Raw genomic sequence first — 17,457 nt, forward strand, 5'->3', positions numbered from 1 at the left:
TTCCATCTGAAGAAAGACCCTTTGGATGACTGACAGCCCAAGAGCAGAAGAGGACGTGGGGAAGGAGCTTGGATTTAAGAATGGGAGGGCCCTAAAGTAAGTAGCAGTAGTTAAGAGTCACATGTGGATGTGAAGAATTTTACAAGTGAAAGGAAAACTGCAAATTAAGGAACATGAAAGGAAAACAGAAAGGCAAACTTAACTTAGTTACATGCCAAAGGAGTTCTTTTTTTTTTTTTTTTAAATAACCCTTCCTCACCCACCACGATAAAAATAGTTGCTCATCATCTGAGACACACCCACATGACTGGCTCAGGGGTAGCACATGCTCTGGACTCCTATGTAAGCAGGACTGTAGGGGTCTAAGCACTTGACTTTCTGTGCTAAACTTGGCTAATAAGCACTATCATTCTTTTCCTAAATGTCAAAAGGCTTTTTTTTTTTTAATGAAAGTCCCTCTCCTAAATTAACTGTAGTTTGAAATTTACCTGCATTTGGAGATTTTTCTCTTCATCCTTTAAATTCAATTTAAAATTGTAACATCTCCAAACAGTAGCCGATAAAATACGCTACATCCAAACTATTGCTTTTTGACAGTAGTCAATTTCATGTTCGTTTGCACATACATGCCATCAACTGCAGGGGGAGCTAATGCCTTTTTTCTCAGGTCTGGCAGACAAGGCTGCATAGCTGGGATTTTAATTCTTCCCTGTGCCTGTTAAGTGTGACTCTTGATGAAGTCTCGAGCTCATCCCTGCCCCTAGATTGAAGCCTCTAAAACATATATGAGGTGGAACCGGGCTTTCCAACAAAGAGAAATCTCGTTTCCACTTTCAAAACAGTCTCTCGGTGCTCCCAAAAAGTAGAGGATATATTTTAAAAGGAAAGAACTGTGTTTTGTATGAAAAAATTATTTTTGGAGTCATAACCAACTAGGAATCTAATCCCTGCAACCATAAATACCCCCCTTTTCATAGAATACAGTGACCAGAGGCCACACTAAGGTATGAGCGACTTAATATGTAGAGAATTTTTATGGTTAATAAATGCCACAATCTCAGCCTCTTTTCTTCTAGATGTTGGAAGGAACAGGATAATTAAATGAGTGTTTAGATCCCAAATAAAAAGTTAATATTCACATTAAATAAAAATATAAGTGAATTTGTTTTATAGAAGTTTTCAGAGTGGGTCCAAAATACTTCATTAAGCATTTCTGGATAAAAAAACATATAACACTCTTTATAAGCTTTTGTTACTAAATTAAATACCATCTCTCTATAAATATACTTAGCACTAAGCAAAGTATATTTTCCTGTTAGAGTTTTCAGGAAACATTTTAAATGAAGTAGCTGAACATATCCCGTTTGAGATGAATGAGATCATTAGGAAACACTTATATCTGAAATAAGCACTGAGATCATTCCGCATACAACCCAAGGGCCCTAATTTTTTAAATATTTCAAACAATGTGCTCCTTTTAAATCATTAGACTTAGGGACATTTAAGGAACTGATTCAATTAACCCAGAAGAGAGAAATGCTATAATGTATGATTTATTTTTGCAGATAAATTAAAATGCAAGTATATCTGTTAGAAAAGGTGGGCTGTCAGCATGGTTAGTAATGGGAACAGGAAGGCAATTAAACAGGGCCACCTGAGGCTGAAACAGCACTTGAACACGGAAGTCTACAGTTCAAGCTGGACATAGTCCTTGTCAAAACCAAGTGTTTCTTGGTTGGGAGGAACAGTTTCCTTCATTGATTTTCTAAAGCATGTTTCTCAATTCGTTCCTCCATAAGTGCAAACTAAACATAAGCCCAGGCTGCTATAGTTTCATACCTTAAAAAAAAAAAAAATCTAACTTCACATGAAGCGGATGCCTTAAAATTACAACTTTGCATTCTGTTATTTAGGTGAGGAAATATGAGGCAAGAATTTATTTTTCTCCTCTACAACTGCAGGATATTGGCTCCACCAGGCCTAATAAATTGTTTTCACAAGGAAATAGAGCACGCTGTAGCTTGTGTTCTCTTGTGCAAGGGGTTTTATAAACAAGATGTATCCTAAACAAGAAATAATTACAGATGGGAGAGGGTGGGAGAAGGAAACATTATAAGGGTGGGAAAAAATGTTTCTTCACTAAATCACGGAAAAGGGTGAATTTCAAAATGCTAGACATCTGAAGGTAGTTGTGGGGAAGATGGCCACTTTAACCATGGTGAAATCCATACAGGAAATGAGAAAATAGTAGAACAAAGAGAAGACAAGAGAAGTAAAGAAAGAGAAGCGAAGGAAAGATTAAGAATGTGAGAAGAGAGGTCCCGCAGCCTTACAAGAAAGTAGCAGCAGAGTAAGTCCTGTGAACAGAAATGAAGAAAATATAGACTAAAGAAGTCATTATAATTCACTGTTCTTTTCTGTTCAATCTTGTCCCCCATCTTGAATAGGACACCCCCTCCCCAAAATGCACTAGATATTTTGGAGCCGTTTATGAGGACAAGCTAAGAGATTCTCCTTTTCCTACCTGGAAAAGAGGGAATCTCTTTATTTGCTCTTCGTTAACATTGTGTAACGAATGTTAATGGTTCCATCATACTGCTCCTTCCCTGGGAGAGATTTTTCCAGCCATGGTGCTAGAGCCAGAGTTAGCAAGCAAGAAGTAGGTCAAGGGAGGACAACGCTGTCTTATGCTTGGAGAAGAATATAGCTCAATGATTTACAGTTTGTGGAGAGCCTTTCCTGACAATATTCATTTATCAGTCTAATTTATACAGATTTCCCTTTTCTCATGCTTGGAATTTTTGGATGGCTTCTCAGTGTCTCAAGAATTAAGGTCCTTACAACCTGAGTCAACTGCTTTGCCAGGCTCGTCTGCTGCTCCTCCAGTCACATCGATGTCCCCCTCAAATTTATATGCCTTTGATCTTGCGGCTCTACTACCTACTCTGTCCTTTCCTCCCCTGTGGATGCCTCGCCTCTCCTTTTAAGGCCCAACTCAAAGGCCAGCGTTCCCAGAGAACTGACCTCTTCCTTAGTGGAGCCCCAGATCATATGGTTGATGATCTGTTGCAACTTTTCCCCACAGCCCCTCATAGTCAGTGATCTACCTCCCTGTGGGGAGGGGATTACAGCTTGCTGATGATAAGGGCTGCCCACCTTGCTTGTAATCCAGTCTCCAGTACTGTGCTTTACAAAACATGTTGGCAGAATTTTTCCCCTAGCGTCATTGATTCCCCCTTGCTACCATCTTCTCCCTTTCTCCCGAACTCATTCTGGGGCTTTATTTATTTATTTTTTATTCCTCAATTATATCTCCAACTCTCCAAGGCTTAAAACAAACAAACAAACAAACAAACAAACAACAACAAAAACACCTGTATCTCATGGACATAGCCTGTTACTAGAACACAATTTTTGTTCATAGCGATCCCCTTGTGAATTGAGATCTTTCTATTGCCTAAAGCTGAGGTAATTCACTTAGGTAACCTCGGGTAGTTACTTTGGTTCTGAGAGGCTGGAATTTATTTCTACAAACCTAACACTAAAATGGAATATTTTTGTCTGTTTGGTTATTTCCCAGGCACTGAGTATTAGGTATTTTTGGTAAGGTAAAGTATCTAAGGCAAGATCTCTTCTGGCTGACCCTTAACATCTGGAGAAATGAGGTTGTAAGGGCTCTGAATATGGCATTAAAGATATGAATTAGAAGGGCCCTGTCAATCTTACACTGGGAGTGAAGAGGAGAAGTGACCTATAAAGGTCTTTTTATCTGAAGCCCAGATTTGGACCACCCAGCCCAAAGCCCATCCTGGGATGGGATCTCTGGGTTCTGGACATACACCTATATGCTGACCTCTAGGATCCCACAAACTAGAAGAAAGCCGGTTGGAGCTACATGAACAACTAAATTATGGGGGTATAGATGCGGAAGCTCAATCCCTAAGGGGCAGCCATATGAGGAACCCTATGTCTGGTGGAATGTTAGCTCTTGACATGAAAAACAACAGAAAAGCAAAGCAAATATATCATTGTGTTATTTGGGGGCGAGGAGTTAAGGGCCGGAAGGGGGATCCAAGAAGAGAGACGGGCCGATGAAACATGCAACTCCTAAGAGCCTGTAAGGACCCACGGCCCGCATCCTGGGGCGCAGCTCAGACCGCCCGGGGCCGTCCCAGCCGGCAGAGGGCAGCAGCGGGCGAGGGCCGCCTTGCGGGGATACTTAATTTTGAGCGTGGGTCGAAGGACTCGCACTCATCACTAGCCGTCCCGGACCCTGCGGCCGTGACGCGCCTCGGACTCCGCGGTGGGGAGTGGGCATGTGCCCGGCCGCCCGGCCCTGGAAGGAGAGCTGAGGGCGCCCCCGGGTCTCGGGGAGAGAAGAGGAACGCGTGTTCCGCTGGGCGGGGGACGCGGGTGGGAGGGGCCCCAGACCCGCCCCATCCGCGGCCGAGCCCGCTCGGCGTCCCAAGAGCCGCCCTCCGCGCCCCGGAAGCTCCCTTCGCTAACACCGCATCAGCCCCCCGCCCGCTCTGCTTCTGGGGCCACGACCCGCGCCCGCCATCCGCTAAGGTGCGCCCCCAGCCGCCGCTGCCGACCGTGCCGGGGCGAGGCCGGTCCCGCTCTCCGAGCCCTGCGCGGTCGCGTCGCGGGTTCCGGCTCTGGCCGTCGAGGCCGGCGGGGTGGGCGTGAGCCCGGGTGTCGCCGGCCACACTTGACCGTGGGTGCCGAGCGAACCGGCCGCGCGGCGCGGGCGGCGGGCTTTATGTAAATCGGGGCTGCGCCCCGGCGTCCTAGGTAGGATGGACCAGCCCCCCGCGCCTCGGCCCTCACGTCCAATAAGAAAAGCCCCAGCTTGACACCTGCCTATATACAGGCGAGCGCGCCCCCGGCCCGCGGACCGCGCGCACAGCCCACGCCGCGGGCGAGCGAGACCTCGGCCCGCCACCATGACTTCCAGTAAGATAGAGATGCCCGGCGAGGTGAAGGCTGACCCCGCCGCCCTCATGGCGTCCCTGCACCTCTTGCCATCGCCCACGCCCAACCTCGAAATCAAGTACACCAAGGTAAGCGGCCGGCGAAGACCTGCCGTCCGCCGAGGCTTTCTAGAACCTTCCTTCCTGTCCATGATCTGTGAGGGGGCGAGGGCGGCGTGACGGGGTCAAGGGGCCGGGGCCGGCCTGTCATCCCCGCGCAGCGGAGGGACGCCCCCATCCTCGGGGTTGGGGGCATCCGAAGGCCTGCCGGGGTCTGGGGACGCCTAGGGGACTCGCCCCAACCTGAAGCTCGGCGCCGGGGGTCGCGGTCAACGGCTCCTTGCCCATTCCGCGCCTGCCGCTGCCTTCGGAGCCTATTCTCGGGGTCCGGACTGCCTCCGGCAAGGCGTCGGCCCGGCTTCGACTCCTCAAGTGGGAGGAAAGGTTCCCGCCAGGTGGGCCACGCAGCCCGGCCGCTCCTCCCGGCGGTTCCGCGCCTTCAGGGGCCGCTGGGCTGCGCGTCCCGCTCGGTCCTCAGAAGCCCGCGCGTGCGGAGCGGCTTTCCCGGAGGAACTGACCCGGCGCGCGGCGCTTCGGCCGCCTTTGCAGACTGCGCGGAAACCTGGCTGCCGGCGACGGGCGGCTCCGGTATCTGCATTTCGTTCGAATGTTGTAGGCGGTGGCAGTTGTCCCGGAAAACTCGGGAACTCTCTAAATGTGTGCAAATTAACGGGCTCGCCTTCGGACTGAAAAGAAATCATTTTTTATAACGAACTCTGACATCTTGGGTTTGCCAAGCAGGAATATCTGTTGCTGTTAGCACCACATAGAAAAGAATATGCATTCTCTATCTTAATGGAAAGTGAATTTACTTACTACGAATTCCACATAGAAAAAGTATATTAATTAGACACACGGGGGTGATTATAACGTTAAAGCATGGAGTGGGGAAGAGATAGATGGGATTTAAAGTCATGTTCCCTGGAGTTCATTTTACAGTTCTCTTGTTTGATTTTTCTATCCTTTCAGTTGATTTCTACCCCAAATTTCTCACGATGAAACACACACTGCGCGCACACAATAGGGTTAACGTTGTTTATTACAACTTTATCATGCTTATTACAAGATAAACTAAATTTGTCGAGAAGTAAATTGGTTCTGGCTTAATGGTTGAAAGAGAAGTTTTTTTAAAAAACCCCGAATATTGAAATTTTCCTTGTTAGTTTTTAGAATACAAATCAAAATGATTCGTGTTCTGAACGCCCAATTTATGATGGGTTTGATGTACCTGTTAGCTTTTTTAGATGGTGTGACAAATTTTTGAAAGCCATTTTAATGGGAGGTCGTTAATTGTTACAGCCATTTAGACACTGTTTGCATAACAATAGTGCCAACGCGGGGCATATATCTGGGTTTGGGAACAAGCAGGGAAAGTGTACAGCATAAACGTTTTGTTTTATGAGGGTCCCTAACCTCATCAGCCTCTCTTTAAAGGTCTTCAGATCCAAGATTTCCCCGTGAGACAGGACGGAACTCTCATATTTAGGAGGGTTCGAGTTAAGTCTTAACTTTTGTTTGGCTTTTCCTCCCAGCCCGGGAAAGGAGTTTTAGGTATGCAGTAGGTATCTTGGAATTTAATTTGGAAGCTCTTCCAGTTTTCTTTTTCTCCAACTACCCTTGCTCTCTTTTTCTCTTGTTCTCCCCCAGTAGGAAAGACAACTGATTTATAGCTAATTGAAGCCTTTAATGTGGAGTCTTTTAGCTCCGGAGAGACTTTTATCCAGTATCCACTTTCCCACTTATTACAAAGAAAAACAATCAGAAATGAAATAATGGATTGTAACTTGACTCTTTAATTTGTGGGGAGGAGGCACCTTATTTTTGGCTTGACAAACAACCCTCGTAAACATTGAGTAATGCTAATCTAAAGGCAAGCTCTTTTCACAGAACCTTGTTAAATCAGGTATCTGTGAACATTTCCAGCAGCTTTCCTCCTTAGCTTTTTAGCGAGACTTCTAAATTTTCTGAGACAAGCGTCATGGGCGAGCAGCTTTTTTAACGTGAAGAGCAGAAGCTGCTCTCTTGGTAGCTGAGGGTAACTGGTAATGATTTGTTGCTTAAGAGGAAAATAAGATTAGTGGAAAGGTTTCTAAAAATTCACTTATGATCAGAAGTGAGGGGTATTGGTAATTTGCAACAGAAGAATGAAAAAGAATGGACAGACAGTTCGTCCTTTAGAGCAGTAGTACCTTCATTCATCAGGAATTTTTTAAGAGTAATGACTTAGAAATTACTGTGCTGGAGGGCTTGTTGAATAACACATAAACAAATATGGTGTTTGTCTCACAAAGTAGTACGAGGTAAACAAGACGGGTCTTTCATCATTTTTGTCTTCTTAAACAAATACACCTTTAGGGAAGGATATTACAACAGGCTTTTTAAATGTGTTTTGGGGATCAACATAAAGTCACTGACCACTTACCTATGTGTAAGTGGTCAGATTATGAGAATTTCAAGTAGCATACATTCAGAAAACTTTGCATTTGTGATCTCGTATTTTCCTGTATTTTTCACCATTCTTCTAAAAGTATTTTTGCATTTTTTATAAATGGAATGGGGGAGAGCATCAGAAATAAAAGTTACACCATTGTCAAAGGTCCAGTGAAAATACTCCAGAATTACAGTTTGGTCTCCATGGATGCTGAAAGGGGTAAAGCTGTGCTCCTGTATTGGCTTTCATGCAGTTATGTTTCTTTTTAAAAAATAAGCCTCCCTCTCTGAAGTTCATTTTAGACTAAGGATCAATGGCAGTACCAACTTTGGTATATGTCTAATTTGATTTCCTTAATGCAGTGAACTAGATCCCAAGTTTTAAAAATGATTCCTTACTAAGGAATATGGTGGTGGTGGTGGTGGTTTTCAAACTCTGTGTTATTCAAGAAAGAGTGCTAGGTCCACCAGCAAGAAGTAGCAAGGGTACCACTTTGAAGCCAAGAGAATATGTGCTCTCTTGCTTGTATTCTGAGAAGACTGCTTATCAGCTATTGCAGGAATCTGATTGCTTTTAGCTGTGTTTTTATGAATTAAAGCTTTTCAGAATTGTTTCTCTTTCATCAGTCTGGTTTTTAAAACTTCGTATGCTGAATATATTATAGGAGTTCACACATTGTAAAATCAAGGCTAGCACTTTACTGACTGCCCCTAACTGCAGGGGAGATTTCTTCCAGATTCCCAGAAGGTCTTTGGAATCTTTCGGTCTTTATCCCCCGTACTTTCTCTATTGTCTCTATCACCTCTTTGGCTCCAGTGGTTCCTCCCTGTTAAACACACACACACACATACACACACACACACACACATTGTGCTGTCTTGGTGTTGAGTCTTTTCTTGGTGACCATTTATGCCTTTAACTAACAGTAACATAAGAGGTTGTGTTTTCTTCCAGCATCTGATGCTGTGGGGAGCGAGAACAGAGGGAGGAAGGGAACATTTATGGAGTGCTGACCTAATAACTAGAAGAGAAAAAAATAAAGGAAATCAACTGAAATCAGAGCTAATGTGTGTTGAGTAACTACTATTTATTTATTTGTTTGTTCATTTAAAAACTTTTTATTGAACATCTGCTGTTTTCTGGGGTCAATTTCAATTCAGTCCAAAGGCTGTTTGAGTGGCATGCAAGTGTTGTTAGTATTCCTAACAACAGTGCTCTCTGTTATACTAGTTGGGCATTTGCCTTCTAGGAGGTTAGGGTCTTATTAGAAAGATTGAGTACCAAAAATTAATTGTCAGCATGGCAATGGTTCAGTCAATCAGTGTAATAACAATAATGATAATAAAATGTATAATGCCACTTACATTGTTTATGGGGCCTAATGGTTTACTTAGCACTTTTATGTGTATCTTATTTGATCCTTGCAAAGCCTTTTGAAAGAGAGAGAATAGGAAGGGGTAGAAATAATTGATAAGGAAGACCTTGGCCTTGACTTTTAAAAAACTGCTGGAACTTGCTTCACCGTATGTTTTGTTTTCCTAATAGTCACATAGTTGTTTTTTGTTTTGTTTTTGGATTTTTGTTTTGTTTTGGCATGGTTTTTTGAGAGAAAGAGTTTAAATCTTTATTCTTTGTGTTGCTTCTATTGCAAAGATGGGGCAAACATGTGCTGGTCCATTCTTCTTAAGAAGTAGCTACATCCATGGCTTTTGATTCCCTGACTTTAAATTACTATTTTTGATGTGCCTTTGAATTTTTGTTATCGTTGTTGCTGTTAGGTCTAGGGCAAGACTCTTGCCTATCCCAGGGATTATTTCTTAAAAGATGGTGTGGGTCTAGTTGTTCCCAAACCTCTAATCAAGACTGTCTTGATCATAAATTGTGAATCACACTTGCATGTTTATAGGAACCTCAGATTTTCAAAGAATACTTTTTCATAATTGTATAGCTTTTTGATATTTGTGTCATTGCCATTTAAACTAGAGAAGCTAACCATCTTAATTACAGGGCTTGAATTAGATAACTCTCCTAGGGTCCTGATGCCTTCTTCTGTACAGTCTTATGCTACCACTGGGAATCATCATTTGCTAAGACAATCCTGTCTTCCACCTCTATAAAATGAGGAATGATAGTTTTTCTATTTGACGGTAGAAGATCCTCCAAGGAGCCTGTTCGGTGAGGTCTGATTTCCTTGTAGCCAGGCTGAAGAAAAGCCAGGCATGCATATTACATTCTCTGTTTCGTTACCCACACTCGGTGCTCAGACCATGGACTGGACCAAAATCGTCTCACATGCCAGTGTATGCAGTTCTGTCTCAAGTCTTTCTTAGCTGATAATGAAATAGAAATAGTGATGTATATTTTTGTCTTTTTTAATCACCTTAGTGACAGCTTGCAGCAGTTAGCAAACTGCAGATGATCTGCCTGATGTTGTAAATAAAGATTTATTGGAACAAGGCCACACCCATTCAGCTGCATATTAGCGTGGAACTGCTCTTGGACTACAGTGGTAGAGTCAAGTAGTCGCAACAGAGATCATATGGCCTACATTTTAGAAAAAGTTCCTAAGCCCTTGATTTTAAAAAAGAAAGGCTCGGATTTTGTTCAAACCTTGGTCAAACGTACTTATTAGCTGTGCGGGCTGTCAACGCCCACTCAGCACACAGTGCCGGGTGTGCCCCTGGCCCTGGAGACGCAATGGTAAGCAAGCTATGGATGTGGTCTCCTGCTGAGGACTTTGTTCACTGAGTATCAATTGCTCCATTTCCCAGATGGGAGATAATAGCAGCTACCTTATCAGGTTGTTGTTGGGACTAAATGAACAACTGGGTGAAAGTCCATGGGGTGACATTCAGCCAAGGGCTAACTCCATTTCATTTTTACATTTGGAGCCATGGATGAACCGAGGCCCATTTTAAGAAAGATCAGAATTGTACGGTCAATAAAATCTTATAAAACAGGCCATTGTGTACTATCTTAATTAGCTGTAAGAGTTTAATATTCTGGGAAGCTATGGATCCTTTATATGTTTACATTGGATTTTCATCAAATGAGATCCCTTGGAGGTTTCCCTACTTAGATCTTCTCTTTATTAAGAAGTCACTGAATCAAACAATTTCTTAGGCGGTATTTTGATAATCAAACTAAATACCTGACACTTGTGCCAAAATTTGGCATTAATGTGCCTCAGTACACCCAAGTGGCCAGCCCTAAGTGTCAGATGGCCAGCAGCCATTTCTGGCATGTTAAGCAGTTTGGGCAAAGATGTTGCCAAGTCTTCGGCACATAAATCTGGGAGGTATAGCAGCATTTGGGGACATTCTCGGAAGGTATATATGCCTTTTAGAAGGGGGAAGGTATCATAGTTCATATAATTTAAAACGAAACAGATTTTAATTGGTGTTCACTGCCCAGTGTTGGAGCACTTCACCTTCCAGAAAGTAAAACCACCATGCAGTGACTATTTTGAAAGCCCTTCTAGCATTTCACTAACTTTTTTATCTGCTGTGACAGATCATCCCAAAGCCAGTCATTTCCCCTCAGACACCACATCTGACGTATTATAAAAGCGATTGCCATAATGTCACTTTGGATAGTTTTTAAAAAGATCTTTATTTATTTTGAGAGAGAGAGAAGGAAAGAGAGAATCTCAAGCGGATTTCATGCTGAGCGTGGAGCTGGACACAGGGCTCCATCTCACGACCCTGAGATCCTGACCTGAGCCAAAATCAAGAGTTCAGGTGTTTAACCGACTGAGCCACCCCCAGGCACCCCACTTTGGAAAATTTTTAATTGCCTTTCCAGATATATCTTTGAGATCCACTCCATTTTACCTTTCAGATACATGAGAGTATCCAAATTGAGAATTTCTTACCTCTGGCATTTCTCCATTGTTTGTTTGTTGGCCTTTAAGATGAAATAATGTTTAAAATGTTTCCCTTCAAAATCTGAACCCTTAATGAGTTTATTTACAGCATGTCTCTGTTGGGTCACATGATTTGGAAATACTTCCAACCTTTGAAAATTCCAGTTGGAATAATAATTGGGTGCTTTCACCACCTAGACTTTGCTGGGCTCTCAACAAAATTTCCCTGGGGCTAAACACGGGGGGTTATTGACCTCTGTAGAATGTGGTTAAAAATTAGAATGTCTGTGAGTGAACATTCTAATTTTTATTATAGAAGGAAGCTTGCTTCTTACTTCAGTTCAGCTCTGTTACCTCCAGAAGTAGTTAGCTGCTCTGTTTCCTTTCCTCATGATAAGCTGACCTTTGGAGAGCCAGAGTAACAGTTGATTTAGCCCTAGGTCTCTGGAAAGATAAAAACTATTGTCCAGCTAAAACTGGACACACCTCTCTCTTATTTGCAAAGAATTTAGGATATCAGGGTTTTCCAAACACTTTTCAGTTTTGATTGTAAAATATAGGGAGAAAATTTCAAAATAATTAAAGATTATATTTTTATAATTTTCTCATGCATTCTTTTCATTCCTCTAGCCTACATCTTCTGATCTTAAGTCCAGTGACTCTTAGCGTTTTTTTCTCAGGTCATTTCTAGGGATATCTTAAAGATCAAACTTAGTTCAAAAAATGGTATAAATTAGGGGCTCTTCTCACAGATATGATGAAACCTACCTTCAAGTAAGTAGATCTTACTAAATATTGTGGATTTAAGTAAACCAAGTAACAGAAAAAAGCTCATTCTTTCTCCAGTCCCCATAACCAATACATACACCTAATCTTTGGGCTGATACCTGTGTAATGATGGAGTGTTTATGGTGGGAAGGAAAAGGGGACACAAGAAGACCTTGCCTGATAAGACAAAATTATGAAGTGTCTATAGAAATCTACAGAGGATAACATAAAGTCTTATTTCCCTAGATGTGAAAATTGGACTTTTGCCCAGAATCCTTTTGCGGGAGGAGACCCGGAATTAGTATGACTGGTTAAATTCCCGAGCACACCCGAAAGCAGTGAATTCTGGTTTCTCATCTATGTTTTAGAATCTGATACCCGTCATACCAATATAACTTGATTTTCACAGGGAAGGGTATCTCACTGTATGTAGTATCTTGAGGTCATTTTTATTTGTACAGCCAGAGCTACCCTTTTGCTTACCTGAATTTATTTATTTGTTTACTCCTCTGACATTTATTTGGGCCACTTGTGTACAAAGCACTGTTAGTCACTGTTCAGGCAAGAAAAGATCTAGAGATGTGGGCCCTGCCCTGAAGAGGCTGGGGAGCGTTCCCACTTGGATGTGGGGTGAGGACCTGCGCCCCTGTAACTGTGGTGCGTAACAGGAGATGAGCAGGTGCTTGAGACGATCATCCTACAAGCCGTGTGAGCATTCAGAAGGGAAAGCGAGGCTTCAGGCTCCGCAAACCAGCAGCACACTGTATTGTTAGACCTATGTGACAGGAAATGAAACATTTCAATCATACGGAAGATTATAGAGAATAATACAACCAACATGTTTTGTCCCTGTACCCAGTTTTGTTAGTTCTTAACATTTGGCAGTATTTGCTGCTATTTTTTTTTTGTAAGAAATATACTGAAGCACCGCCTGTGACCTTCCTCTCATTTCTTCCCTTTTCCTTCGTCAGAGACATTTATCTTTCCCATAGGTTTACGTGCCTATATATCTATATGTATTCATAAACAATATATACTCTAGTTTTGCACGCTAATTTTTTTATATAGATGGCACCATGCTACAATTTGCTTTGTTTGCATAGCATATTTTCAAGATTCCTCCATGTTATTGGATGCATTTGCGATTCATTCATCGTCATTCATTCATTCATTGTCAGATCCCATTCTTTCAATGTCTCACAATTTTTTGTTCATTCTGCTAGTGACATTTAAAGTACTTCCAGCATTTTGCTGTTACAGTAATGCTGCATTAAATATTCCTAAGCATATTTCCTTAGGCGCCTGGGTGAGAGGCTTTTCTAGGGTGTATACTGAAAGGTGGTTTTGCCAGCTCACAGCGTATGTGGATCTACATCTTCGTTAGGGATTGCAAATTTCTGTCCGACACTGTTGCGCTAGTTTCCGCTGCCACCAGCAGTCTATCACAGCCCCTGCTACTCTTCATCTTCACCTATGCTAGGAATTCTCAGACTTCTTAAATTTGGTCAATCTGTGTGAAATGGTATCTCATTGCCATTTTAATTTGCATTGTGTTGATTTCTTGCGAGATTTAGTATCTTTCCATATGTTTACTGGCCATTTGGCTGTCCTCCTTTGTGAACTGGCTAGTGTATCATTTGCTCATTTCTGTTTGCATATGTGTGTATTTTTACTGACTTATAGCAATTTTTATGTACTTGGGATTATAATTTTTTGACAGTTATGTACCATGTGAAAAATTTCTGCCCCCTTGTGTCTTTTCTTCCTCCTCTTCCTTTTTAAGCGTAATGCCATATGGTTTTAAATGCAAATAGGAATATTTCTTTTTTTTATTTAAAAAGAGAGCCAGAGAGCACAAGCAAGGGGAATGGCAGAAGAAGGAGAAACGGGCTCCCCACCCCCCACCCCTGAGCAGGGAGCCTGATGTGGGGCTCAATCCTGACCTGAGCAGAAGGCAGACACTTAAGCAACTGAGCCACCCAGGTGTCCCTATCTTTTCTTCATGTTTAGTGCCTTTGGTGTATTTTTAAAGAAATCCATCCTTATTCCGAGTTTTTCAAGGTGTTCTTTTATATAGTCTTCTGAAGTTTTACTTTCATTATTAAAAAACAGATCTTTCTCATTGTGTTTTAATCCACCTGTAATTGGTATTTGTATATGTGTAAGAATACAGGTAAATCTTAAGGACAAATGCTGTAACATATAGGAAAAATAAAATGATATTAATATGTAAAGAATTTTTTAAAATTGTATTCCATGCAATATTGGAATGAGATTATGAGATTCAGAATATGTGGTTTTTCTCTAAGCCTGGTCTTCTCCGTAATAGGAAAATATCAGAAGCTTGTCCTACGTGGTGGATGATGATTTTGGTACATGTTGGTTTCCCTAAACTAAGAACAATAGTGCATTCTATAAACCTATCTTTAAGGAGTCCTTGTGTAAAACTTTAGGATAATATGATCATTATAAGTTTTTCATGTCAAGACTTATTTCCGTACCTTTCTTGTATTACCTAGAATAGAGTAAGTGCTTGAATGTTAGCTACTGTCCTCTCTCTCTCTCTTTTCTGTCTCTCTCACACACACCCCACTCATTTTTTGAAGGAGCATTACCAGGTAAATAGGTAAATTCTACACTGTGTGCTATTTGTTTATATTGGACTGGAGAACAACTAGAGGGATGACAACTAATACAATGTGAAAAAGAATTTCCAATACACCTTTTCTTGAATAACTAATTCAATATGGTGCTTCATCCTGTTAGTTTAGAGAATTTAAATTATTCCTTAGCACCAAGCTTGAAAATGACGTTACTTTGTATTTCATTACTGTTTTAACTTACTGTGTTTTAAACTCAGAGTGGGTGTTGCACATTTACTTTTGTGTTTGGATTTCATAAGTCACTGATCTGTGCATGTGTACCCCAGCACTGAAGAGGCTACGGAGGAAGAACGAAATTCTCCAACCTTAAAACTGAATCTGGCCCTTTTGCACATATTGCTTATGTAATACCTGACAGAGTTGGCCCCACACTTTTTTTTTTTTTTTTGGATGAACCTGTATTCTCTGAATGCCTATAATACTTGTTTGCACTACACCTAGATGGTACAATTTTTGCCTTGTATGATTATATTTTTCTGTCTAATTCCCTCCTCCTAAATGGTACTAGATTATAAACTCTTACTCATTTTAGTATTTCTGAAGCATCTAGCTCAGTGACTTACAGTGAAATGAATACTTGTTACACTTTATTGTCATTATTGGCCACTAATAGTTCTTTTTAATATTTATATGAAAATTTTCAAAGTGTTTTTCACATGTGATTACATTTAATAATCACAGCAGTTCTATGACGTGAATGTTACATTAATCTTCTCACTTTATAAGTGAGAAAATCAAGCATATAGTTAAATAAATTCTCTGCGCTTGACAGCTAGTAGGTGGCAATTCCAAGACTCAGTCTTCTTCCTTCTCTGCTCATACAACAGGAACAAGCACAGTTTGAACTGTTGGCCTAAAGCTCTGCTTTAAACTATGGTAAAGAACTGTTCTTGGATTCCCCACTGGCTGGGTAGCCGCACACTGCCTTTAGTCCTGCTTGAGATAGATATAGATATAGATATAGATATAGATATAGATATAGATATAGATATCTCCCCCCCATTCATCTATGCTTTCCTTTGTTATGGTTCTTTAGATCTACTTGGGAGTGAGTAGGTGTGGAACCGTTGAAAGTGAATATATTTCACATTCTTTCTAGTGCTTCCTCTCTCTCCATCGGCCATCATTTAGTGTAACTTGATTATAACCTGTGTGGGAAAGATGCATGCCGGAAGAGTCGGGGGCTATGCTCCACGTTGCCTTTTAGGAGCCCTCATTTCTCATGAAGGCTTACCACATTAGATTCGTCTGTTGTATGCAGCCTCACTGGGGATGCAGAATAGAGAAATAGAGAACGGACCCCAGAAATTCATGCGCTATCTCTACTTTACCAGAGTTTCGGTGCCAGGAGGGGGGTAGTTGGGATGCACAATTAATGTTTTATTGTGAATGGCTCAAAAATCCTACCTCAGGAATCTGCTGACAAGTTGTCTCCTTGAAGCCAGATTGGAGAGTCCTCAGCTTTCTCAGTCTTCACCGTTAGAGAGAACACATTTCTCTTGCTCCTCTCCTTCTCAGTCAGAGGTATTCCTTCTTCTCACCTTTTCCATCTTTCTCTCTTCTCTTCCCCGAGTATTTCTTCTGCTTCTCTTCTGCGTCTACAGACAGTATTTCTGTCAGGCTGGCCTTTGATGACCCTCATTCCTTGGTCAGATTCATTTACCTGTTTTCATAAAATGCCTAGTTCTGCCTGGGAACCTTTGTAGTCAGCTCTCCCAGCTGTTGGCTTGCACGGTCCTTTGGGACACCAGAAGCAATGAACCTGGAATAACCACATTTGACTTCTGTGAGCCCTCCTGAGAATTTAGTAATTACTTAATGGATTGAATTGGTGACATACGCTATTCCAGATAACAGCCTGGGTTGCATTAAATTAACCTTCACAAATGGGTATTTATTGGTGTACTCTTAAAAGACTACATGTGTTGGCTGTAATTGTTCTTCCATGTTTCTCCATGCTGATAGGTATTTGTACTGAGTGAAAAATTTCTCAGATTAGAGCCTGGGTGGTAGTTCTAGCCATTCAGTGATGTGTGTCATTGTGTTCAGCACATTGAGCATAAATCCTGTCTTGTAAACAGCAGGGAGACTAATGAGGTTTGCCCACATTCTGGTACCATTACCAGGAATTCCAACAGAGAAAAAAAGAAGGCTTGGAAAGGAAGTACACAAATCAGTGGTTTCTGGAATTCTTGATGATCTGAATTAAGGACAGAGAGTATTGTTCAACATTGAGAGTAGACATGTACGTACAAAGACAGGTACATAAACTACATGTAGCTAAAAAAGAAAAAAAAAAAGAAACCGAAACTTTTGCTTTTAATGAACATTTGCAAAGTCACCAACTTAGTTGTACAGAGAGCTAACGAGGGGCTTATTTATGAGTGCTTCTAATTGTGAGTGGTATCAAGGGGGCGGCTGTTGAAATAATGCAGCTGTTAAAATGATAGCCCTCTCTTTGCTTTCTTTTCATCATTTCAGCCAACTAAAATTTCATACTCATTTGAGTCTTACAATTCTTGGAATGGTTTGGTTGTTATCTTTATGATAAATAGCTTCTGAACTTGTTGCAAGGAGCCTTTCAAATGTGTGTGCGTGTGTGTGTGTTTTAGGTTGGTTTCAGATCTTTATTATTACTGTTGAATAACTTGTGTGTTTGATAATGCCAAAGCAAGGGATCCAATCACTGCTTTATGC

General features: G+C 41.7%; 1 protein-coding gene across 1 annotated transcript in view; it reads left to right on the forward strand.

Annotated features, from left to right (window-relative positions):
* Window positions 1-4,448: 4,448 nt before the first annotated feature.
* The window catches only part of ALDH1A2 (aldehyde dehydrogenase 1 family member A2), a 95,968-nt gene continuing 82,959 nt past the window's right edge, over window positions 4,449-17,457 (forward strand). The window contains exons 1-2 of the mRNA XM_032864853.1: window positions 4,449-4,569; window positions 4,874-5,063. Coding sequence (XP_032720744.1) covers window positions 4,947-5,063 — 117 coding nt within the window. The 5' untranslated portion in view covers window positions 4,449-4,569; window positions 4,874-4,946. The remainder of the gene's footprint in view (window positions 4,570-4,873; window positions 5,064-17,457) is intronic.

The sequence above is a fragment of the Lontra canadensis genome, unplaced genomic scaffold (assembly GCF_010015895.1).
Source record: "Lontra canadensis isolate GAN:19392208 unplaced genomic scaffold, GSC_riverotter_1.0 scaffold28, whole genome shotgun sequence".
Taxonomy (NCBI): Eukaryota; Metazoa; Chordata; class Mammalia; order Carnivora; family Mustelidae; genus Lontra; species Lontra canadensis.